The sequence below is a fragment of the Symphodus melops genome, assembly GCF_947650265.1.
Source record: "Symphodus melops genome assembly, chromosome: 6".
In the NCBI taxonomy this organism is placed as follows: Eukaryota; Metazoa; Chordata; class Actinopteri; order Labriformes; family Labridae; genus Symphodus; species Symphodus melops.
Window position 1 is genome coordinate 2,161,610 of NC_136696.1, and position 9,309 is coordinate 2,170,918.

A 9,309-nucleotide genomic window follows, 5' to 3' on the forward strand; every position below is an offset into this window, starting at 1 on the left:
ACAAGCTGCTGCGGGACTACGAGCCGCAGCCGGCAGACTTTGTGCAGGAGATGGTGGAGCTGCAGGGGGAGCAGGTCCCGGCTCACAAGCCCCCCGGACACAGCATCATGTTCCACCTGCTCAACGACTCGCCCACGCTGGCGCTCTGCCTCAGCCTGCTGGAGGAGGGCGTTCGCCAGCTGGACACCTACGCTGCCTTCCCCGGTGAGAGAACACATGCTGCTCCCACAGAGCCGGCGCACGTGTGTGTGTGTGTGTGTGTGTGTGTGTGTGCACGCTCTGACGCCACGCTCCGTTCCTCTCGCCCTGCAGGTAAGAAGCACTTGGAGTCGGCCGTGCTTCACTGCCTGTGCCTGCTGGACTTGGCTCTGCAGAAGGAGGTGATGTTCATGGACCTCCTCAGGGAGAGCCAGTCCTCCCTGCTGGTGTCCCCCTTGGAGCAGCTCCTCCAGGGAGTCAGCCCCCAAACTCGAAGAGCCGATCACATCGTCAACGTGGCCAGGTAAGAGGATCGAGGCGATGGAAGAAGTCTTTTAAAGGGATCAGAATGGTGACGGCTAAACGCCGCTCTGCCTCTGCAGGTATCTGTACCACAGCAGCTCCAACCCGGAGGCGGCTTTCCAGAGTGCAAAGATCCTGCGTCGCATCGCCAACTACCCCAACATTCAGAACCGGCTGGTGGGAGATTTCACACATGACCAGGTACACGAGTCTCAGTTTGTCACCTGATGACACGAGTTACAGTCCAGTAAACACTCGATCAGTTTCTAGAGATTATTGCGTTCAGCTTTACAAAGCCGGATGGTGTCTGGTTTGATCGTCACGTTCAGGGAGGATTTATTTACCCTCGATATCTGCAGAAACCCAAAACACTTTGGATTGGAGCGTGCCCGATGATGTTTGTTCTTCTATGTTTGATGTTTCTTGGAATAAGTCGAGGTCTCTCGTCCTCTGTGCTGCAGGCGGTCAGTGACAAACTCATGGCGGGCTTTGTGGAGTGTCTGGACAACGAGGAGGCCGAGGAGGGAGCGGAGAAGGAGGACGGTGAGAGGACGCGGCGTTTCCTGTCAAATCTTCTGCAGTCGACTCAAACTGTTTGTTTTTTTAAATGTGCTTTTTTTATTCCCACGTTTTCAGATTCTGACCCACAAAATAAGATCTCAAGAATCCGACATGAAACTCAGATCCACATCCTGAACCTGCTCATCACCTCTCTGGAGCTGAAGACCCCCAACCTGGCCCTCTACCTCCTGGGTTATGAAGTCAAGAAACCCGTGTCCACGACCACCCTGCAGGACCCGGGTCAGACGCAGCGCCCGCTCTTTTGTGTGTCTTTAACCCACGACGAGACCCGAGAGAGTTGTAACGCTGCTTTCATGTTCCAGGCGTGTTGGGGTGTCCACGGAGCTGCCTGCACGCCATCCTGAGTCTGCTGCAGAGAGGCACCGAGAAGAGGTCGGGACCCGTGCTGACGCAGCAGGCGCCTCACCTGGCTGAGCTCTGCTACCAGGTACGCGTCCTCCTCTGCTCCACGCCGCAGCAAACGCCACCTAAGAACGAGGCGTTCATGTTGTCTTCCCCCCTCAGGTGATCTACCAGCTGTGCGCCTGCCCGGATACATCCGGTCCCACCATGCGCTACCTGAGGACCAGCCAGGACTTCCTGTTCTCCCACCTGCAGCACCTCCCCTTCATCCTGTCCAGTGAGTCGCTCACCTTTTGATTTTACACGACGCGGCGTGACCCGTTCGAGTAATGAAGACGAGGAGTGACCTTAATGGCGTCCGTGACGTGCAGAGGGGAAAAGGGAGCACACTCACTTCCTGTCAGCACTCTGGATGCTCGTCTGATTCTGATTCTACGTGTTCTGCTTCCTTCAGGTAATCAGATCGCCGCCCTCTCGCAGATGTCCTGGCTCATGAAAACGGCAGCGATCGAGCTGAGGGTGACCTCGCTGAACCGCCAGCGTTCGCACACGCAGCGTCTCGTCAGCCTCCTGTTGGACGACCAGCCTCACACCCAACACTCGGGTATTTTAAGCGGATCTGTTGTGAGACGTTCTGTTGGCTGAACAGACTGAACGTCCTGAAGTCATAATCACGCTCGTCTAGCGGCGTGCACGCTCTGACCCGAGAACCTTTTCATTTCTGTCGCAGACGGAGAAACGGGCATGGAGGAGGAGTCCAGATCCGTCAGTGGATTTCTGCATTTTGACACCGTCTCTAAAGGTTTGTGCAGTTATTTTTAATCATGTGACGCGCTGAGAGGTCGAAGCCCGTCTTGACTTTTGACCTCTCGCCCGTTTTCGACGCCGTCAGTGCGCAGGAAGTTGCTGAGCGTGCTGGACGCCATCGACTTCAGCCAGGACATGCCCGAGCTGCTGCAGCTGGACTTCTTTGAGCGCGCTCAGATCGAGCAGGTGATCTCGAACTGCGAGCACGTGAACGAGCAAGGGCACACCGTGTGCAACGTCAAGGTGAGAACATCCAAGGTCGATCATGTGACCCGTGTCGGCTCGGCGGTCGAGGTGAAGGTTAACCCTTTGGTGATCTGCACACAGCTGCTGCACAGAGTGCTGGTCGCCGAGGTGAACGCGCTGCAGGGGATGGCCGCCATCGGACAGAGGCCTCTGTTAATGGAGGTGAGTGGATCGAAGCTAACGGCCAATCACACGCCGTCGTGCGGCGAACTCTTAAGTCTGTCTTTCCGTCTGTGTTTCTCTCGCAGGAGGTGAACTCCATCCTGCAGCAGGTGGTCGAACGCAACCGCGTCCGAAGAAGTCTGAGCGCCAAGCGAAACGCGCTGCGGTCGTGGAGGAGCCTGGTGGAGACGCTGCTGACGGCGTGCCCCTCTGACCTCATACCTGCAGACGACAGACAGCTCATCATCAGAGACCTGCTGCTCGACCTGCACGATAAGGTTTGTCCACACGGAGAGCGTTCGCTTGTCGTTGGAAGACGCGTGGCGGCTCGACCCTCACGCTGACCCTTTGTCCAGGTGTTATCCGAGGACGCGGCGGGAGAGCTGATGCCGATCGTTGCCGGGACGGTTTTCACCCTGACGGCTCACCTCAGCCAATCAGTGCTGTCGGAGCAGCAGCAGCAGGGGGCGGGACTAGAAGCCTCGTCCGGCTTTGCTTCCATCGCCAACTCGGCGCTGCACCTGATCCTACGCAAGCTGCTCGACTTCATCCTGTGCACAGGTGAGCGTCGCCTGCCTGCGTGGTCACATCCACAGCTGAGAGGAACCTTCTTACGTTTCATTATTTATTTATTTTTAATGAAGGAGGCGGATACCAGCGTCTGCGTGCTCACCTGTACGGCTCCCTGCTGTACTACCTTCAGATCGCCCAGAAACCCGATGAGCCGGACACTCTGCAGACGGGTACATGACCACGTGACCACATGACCACATGACCTCAGTCGTGCTCCGTAAGACCTTCCTGAATTTTTTTAAAATTCTCTTTTTTTTTTCTTGCAGCTGGGAAGGCGATGTGGGAGCGTCTCACGGCGCCCGAGGACGGTTTCTCCAAACTGCAGAGAGAAAACCTCGCCATCATCGAGAGCTACGGCCAGTCTCTGATGGAGGTGGTGTGCAGGGACGCCTGTGACGGACATGAAATCAGCCGGGTACGTGAAGGTGAAGTCAGAGTAAGACCCTCGGCCTGCAGGCGTGTCCCGCCTCTCATCGCGTCCTTGTCTCCTCTCTCCCCGTGTGTCAGATGTTAGCTCTGGCGGTGCTGGACCGGATCCTGTCCATAGACCGTCAGAACCAGTGGCTGACGTACGTGTGTAACAGTGGTTACCTGCGGACGCTGGTGGAGAGCCTGAGGCAGGATGACGTCGCCCTGCAGAGCCTCCTCGCTCCTCAGCCGCCCCTCCTCAAACCGCTCTACATCTACGAGAGCAAGATGGTGAGACGTGCGCTTCTTTGGTTTTTAAAGGCCCGTCGGAGCGGTGCGGTCCAGGTTCAAACTCTGCTCTGTGTGTTCAGGCGTTGCTGACTCGCGTGGCGAAGAGCGGGCAGGGCGCCGTGGAGCTGCTGCGCTGCGGCCTGGTGGCTCAGCTCATCGAGTGTCAGGTGTTTGACATGATACCTGACAGTGACGCTCACAGGTATGGACCCGAGTACGAGGGGCGGGTTTTATCTTTGAAGCTAAAGTAGTCAGTCACAGCTGCAGTACCGAGGGGAGACACCAGGGGGAGACAGAGTCCAGAACAAAGTAGATCTTAAATGTGTCTGAGTTGTTTCAGTGACAGAACTCAGAGATTTTAATGCAACAAGGCAGCACGTCTCACAACCTGTGTGTGTGTGTGTGTGTGTGTGTGTGTGTGTGTGTGTGTGTGTGTGTGTGTGTGTGTGTGTGTGTGTGTGTGTGTGTGTGTGTGTGTGTGTGTGTGTGTGTGTGTGTGTGTGTGTGTGTGTGTGTGTGTGTGTGTGTGTGTGTGTGTGTGTGTGTGTGTGTGTGTGTGTGTGTGTGTGTGTGTGTGTGTGTGTGTGTGTGTGTGTTCTTTGTAGTAAATCTGCTCCCTCTCTGTCCTCAGGGTGATGAGGGACCCGTCAGGTTTCATCCCCAGCCCCTTGGACCGCTACAGGCAGATTCTCCTGCCCACCTTGAGACTCTTTCAGGTGATCCTGACCTCCACCTCCATCAACCACCAGCAGGGGGCAGCACAGGTGAGCACACTTCCTGATGATGTGTAAAACACAGAGACATTAAGTCCTGGAAGCCAGGATGTTATTAACGTGTGTGTGTGTGTGTGTGTAGGTCCTCCAGTGGCTGATCGTCCATGCAGACACCATCCAGGCTCTGCTGCGCTGTCAGGAGCTCAGTATGGGAGCGTTGCAGGAGCTCTCTCTGCTGACGGGCATCATCAGTAAGACGGCGCTGCCAGGTATGAAACGCTCGCTGCTCTGATGTTTACAGAGCGTCTGCACCTCACAGGAAGTGGAAGTCACCGGCGCTCTGTCCACTCACTCGATGTAGAGAGACGTAAACGCATCCATGGAAGTTTTACACCCGCTGTCCACGTCGTTTTTATCGGGTGGAAAAGCGCCGCACGTCCGTCCTGTCTCTATGACGACGCCAACTCCCTCGCCTTTTACTGCATGTTTTATATTCGAGGTCCCCCCCCCCCCAGCAGACACGGAGCGAGGAGGATGAGGGTACGAGACACGATCTGTAGGAGGAGGAGGAGGCTAAAATACGTCCACAGCGCCTGTCTGAAAAGTTCAAACGATTTCAACCTTGAGGGCTCGGAGCGGCCGCAAAAAAAAAAAAGAAAAGCAGAACACTCAGTGTCAAGTGCGTGTTCTAGTTTGTGCAGATTGTCCCCACTTGATAGGACATCCCCCAACTGAAGTATACAGGACTCCACTCTTTGCATTTTTAGCTGCTTTTATTTCTTTTGCAGTCTGTCCTCTTAGTATTTTTCGACAGTTTGCAGCAGTTTGCAGCAGTTTACAGTAGGTTTGCAGTAGGTGGAAAACCTCAAAACAAAAAGAGAATGTACATTTTTTAGCACTCTTTGGTTTTGCCATCACAAAATAAGACCATAAAATCACAAAATAATAATTTCTACTGGCCTACTAATTTTTTAAACTTTTCCTTTTACTAAATTTTAGCAAATCAAAATTCATTCGTTTTTAAATAATCATTTCATTAATCAAAATGCAGATCAATAGATCAGTTGTTTTTAAACCAAATGAGTCCCATGTCCGTGCCTTTCGAATCCCATGGCCCCTTGAACGCACCACCGAGCCGACACTCGCAATGTAAACATTCATTGCTCTGCTTACCGGCTGTTCTTCAGGTGTCTTTTGACAGTTTAGAGGATTCGCCTGCACAGTGGACTTTAGGGGAAGTTTGGACCGTTTTGTCCGTTAATGAGCCTGCCTTCCCCTCCGGAGTGCGCACCATGGCTAATTATTCGTTCCTGCCTCTGACGCCAAACCTCCGGATGGGAGGAGGGAGTGAGAGGCTAAAGGCAGCTCGATCCCAACAAAACACTCAGAAACCGACACTGCGCTCTGCGTCCAGGCGGCTGAGAACGCTCTTTACTCGTTAAAGTCATGAGAAAAAGACGCTGAGAAGAAACGATCCAGTCGAATCATTAAAACTGTGATCATGGGTTCATCACTCCCTGATGTGATCACGTGATCCAGATCACAGGCAGCTTGATGCAGTCTGTGTTCCTGCACGTATCGGTTTATTGTCCCCTCCTCCGCTGAGAACATTCATGTATTTGCACTCAGTCTCCTAAAGCGAGCGTCTGTCTGATCTCATCTGATGGTTTCTGTGTCCGTCAGGCGTCCTTGAGATGGGCGGGGAGGTGAACGGTGCAGCGCTCATGGAGTTCCAGGGTCACATCAGCAGATTCCAGGTGAAAAAAAAACGTCCTCCATGTTTCTCATGAGCGTCGTCTGTATCCGTGCCAGACGTGTGTCTCTTAACACGTCGCTCCGTTCTTTCAGCGCCTCTGTCTGTCCCTGCTGAGCCGTCTGGCAGGAAGTGAGCGGGAGAGGCTGCTGAAGCAGGCGGAGATCGCTGCGCCGGGAGAGTCTGCAGAAAGACGGGAGGAGATGGAGGTCGCCATGCAGCAGGTCTGAAAAACAGGAAAAACGCTTTAAATGTAGTGGTGAGGTCGAGCAGCCTTTCTGGTTTCTTAGATTCTGTGTGTGTGTGTGTGTGTGTGTGTCCAGGTGTGTGCTAACATCATGGAGTACTGCCAGACCCTGCTGCTGCAGAGCTCGGCTCAGGCTCAGTTCAGCATCTGCCTCTTCAGCCCGTCGGGCAGCGAGCCAGCAAGCCGGGACGCAGGGCGAGCAGGTCCGTCTTCTTCTACCCGTCCTCCTGAGACATCTGACCTCACTGTGTGTGTGTGTGTGAGACATGTTGGCGTCTGCAGCTCCTCCTCAGGTCACCGTGTTGTGTTTGTATTTTTAGACCTGTCGTCCACTCTGCCCTCCGTGGCGTACTCCCGGGCCCCCAGCCTGGGTCTGGTCCTGTACCTGCTGAAGAACAGCGCTGCAGATTTCGTCCGCTTCCACCAGAGTCACAGACAGAGTCTGGGCAAGCTGCAGAGCCTGGACCAGCTGCCCCCCGAGGAGCTCAAGGAGGTAACCACCGACGCCACATCGTGCAGCGCAGAGGTCACACGGGCCAAATTAAGAATCTAATCTAGTGTCGGTAGATTCTTGTCTCAGATTAGAAAACTTGACGTCTTTTCTTCCCAGCTGTGCCAGGGCCTGGTGTCGGGTCCAGGAGGGGTGGAGAAGATCCCGTCGGTCCAGAGGAACCTGCTGGCCAAGAGACGACTGGTCCAGCTTATCAACAACAGAGCCAAGCTGCTGTCGCTCTGCTCCTGTATCCTTCGTTCTGCTGCGTCATCATCAGTCTCAGTCAAAAAAAATCCACTTTGACAAAAATGTTAAAATCAGAGAGAGAGAGAAAAAGAGAAAACATGTTACCCGCCTTGACTTCCTCCTTCTCCAGACGTTATCGAGACGTGTTTGTTTGTGTTGTGGCGCCACCTGGAGTACTACCTGTTGCATTGTACTCCCACAGACCCAAAAGACCTGCTGCCTGGAGCCGGTTTATTCAGGGCGCGGCTCACAGACGGTGAGATACGAGCACGGCTTCATCAAACACGTTACCAATTCTGAAGCTTCTTCTTTTTACCTTCCTGTCAGATCACAGAGGTCTTTGAACGCTACAGCGCTCGTCTGTGAAAGCCTCAGAGCAGTCAGTAAGAAACCGCCCCCCCCCCCATGTGGTCAGCTCACCTCTCGGGGGCCGAACGCTGCAGGGCTGCCAGGAGAAGAGAGCGGCCTCGTTAGGGACGTGAAGATGAATCTGTTCTCTGAAGAAGAAAAAACGAGTCGCAGTGACGTGGCGAAGCGTCGGCAGCCGTAGAGCCGAGGTGGCTGGTTGTAACGGGAAAGCGTTACCATGGCAACTGCAGTGACCAAACCACACTTAAACGAGGCGGTTTGTAACCTCGCTCGCCCCAAACGAGCGGACGAGCCAAAGAGAGGAAGACGAGCGTTTCATGAAAAACATTACAAGAATATTTTTTTCTCTCCTTTTGTAAAATCGTTTCGTCTTTTCATATCGGGAGTCGAGTGAATCGTTACATCCCGACGTCCCGTTTCCTACCGGGGATCTGTTTAGCGCCCCCTGCTGACTAAATCTGGGATCACTCAAACACACACTTACTGGATGATCTGAAACATTTGAGCGACTGAGTGAATTCAGCCGGGCTGATGACGTTTGATCGTATGTTTTTCCTCAGACTCGTTTGGTGGGCTGCAGGCCAGCGGAGGCCGGGGTCTCAGTCTGTCCCGGGTCAGCCAGCAAGACCTGGACCTGGTAAGAAAAGACTCCTGCTCACACTGCTGCTCTTTCTCCTCACCTCCATTCTGTGATTGATTTATTTTGTTGTCCACGCAGCTGAAGAGCGACATGGCTGCAGGTTTCGGGGAGGCTCTGCAGAGGAAGCTGCTGGAGGTGGAGGGTCAGTACAGCCAGGTCCGCTCCAGGTACACCTTCATCCAGGCTCTGGTTCGCAGGATCCGCGGCCTGCTTCGACAGCCCAAAAGCTGAGACGCACTCAAACTCAAAGACTTTTCAAAATGCTCCGCTTCATGAATCGGATGAAATCGTCTGCCAAGGAAAACCAGAAAAACCCCCCAAGGACTCTTTGGGTCCCACATCGCTCTTTTCTACCGACGTGTCGAAGCTTTTCTGTGTGATCATTCCTAATTATGTTTGACTAACTGTGCAGGAAGTGTTCCTCCATGAAAACGTTTTTACTCATTCAGAGAATTTGATGTTCTTTTGTTTCATTTCTTCCATCGCTTTATTTTTTTTTGTGTGTGTTTGAAAATAAACGTTTCCTAAATCTGTTAAGAGCTCGTCCAGTTTACCTGAACACCTGAACACCTCGAGTCTTTAAAGCTTCATCTTCAGTGACTCAAGAGATTCTTAAAGTTTGATTGAACTCATCTGGATGCAGCACGTGACTTGAGAAGGCAGCAGGATATAATCAGGAGAATTCACCTGGAGCCAGTGGGAGGCCGTGCTGACCTTTATTCCCTCCGTTTCAGCCATTTGAAAAAAGGAAACATTTTCTCCATTGTTAAGTATTCCAGCTCACTGCTATAAGAGATGGCTCAGGGTTCGTCTATTAGTTGATCGATTGATCACTTCATCAGCGCCATCGCTGTGATGACCTGTGTTCCTTTTAATAATAATATTTTATTTATAGGAGCCTTTCATGACACTCGAGGTCACCTTACAGACGAATAA

General features: G+C 53.2%; 1 protein-coding gene across 2 annotated transcripts in view; it reads left to right on the top strand.

The window, feature by feature from the left end:
* The window catches only part of nup205 (nucleoporin 205), a 14,513-nt gene extending 5,603 nt beyond the window's left edge, over positions 1-8,910 (top strand). For both annotated transcript variants that reach the window (XM_079345993.1, XM_079345992.1), the window contains exons 16-42: positions 1-204; positions 313-502; positions 582-702; positions 963-1,044; positions 1,138-1,302; positions 1,386-1,510; positions 1,588-1,702; positions 1,880-2,029; positions 2,156-2,227; positions 2,318-2,475; positions 2,560-2,640; positions 2,727-2,918; positions 2,997-3,201; positions 3,285-3,383; positions 3,480-3,628; positions 3,721-3,912; positions 3,993-4,114; positions 4,544-4,676; positions 4,768-4,894; positions 6,309-6,382; positions 6,474-6,602; positions 6,702-6,828; positions 6,946-7,118; positions 7,236-7,365; positions 7,495-7,620; positions 8,294-8,370; positions 8,452-8,910. The exon at positions 1-204 is cut by the window's left edge and continues 34 nt beyond it. In XM_079345993.1, coding sequence (XP_079202119.1) covers positions 1-204; positions 313-502; positions 582-702; positions 963-1,044; positions 1,138-1,302; positions 1,386-1,510; positions 1,588-1,702; positions 1,880-2,029; positions 2,156-2,227; positions 2,318-2,475; positions 2,560-2,640; positions 2,727-2,918; positions 2,997-3,201; positions 3,285-3,383; positions 3,480-3,628; positions 3,721-3,912; positions 3,993-4,114; positions 4,544-4,676; positions 4,768-4,894; positions 6,309-6,382; positions 6,474-6,602; positions 6,702-6,828; positions 6,946-7,118; positions 7,236-7,365; positions 7,495-7,620; positions 8,294-8,370; positions 8,452-8,604 — 3,671 coding nt within the window. In that variant the 3' untranslated portion in view covers positions 8,605-8,910. The remainder of the gene's footprint in view (positions 205-312; positions 503-581; positions 703-962; positions 1,045-1,137; positions 1,303-1,385; positions 1,511-1,587; positions 1,703-1,879; positions 2,030-2,155; positions 2,228-2,317; positions 2,476-2,559; positions 2,641-2,726; positions 2,919-2,996; positions 3,202-3,284; positions 3,384-3,479; positions 3,629-3,720; positions 3,913-3,992; positions 4,115-4,543; positions 4,677-4,767; positions 4,895-6,308; positions 6,383-6,473; positions 6,603-6,701; positions 6,829-6,945; positions 7,119-7,235; positions 7,366-7,494; positions 7,621-8,293; positions 8,371-8,451) is intronic.
* Positions 8,911-9,309: the final 399 nt, after the last annotated feature.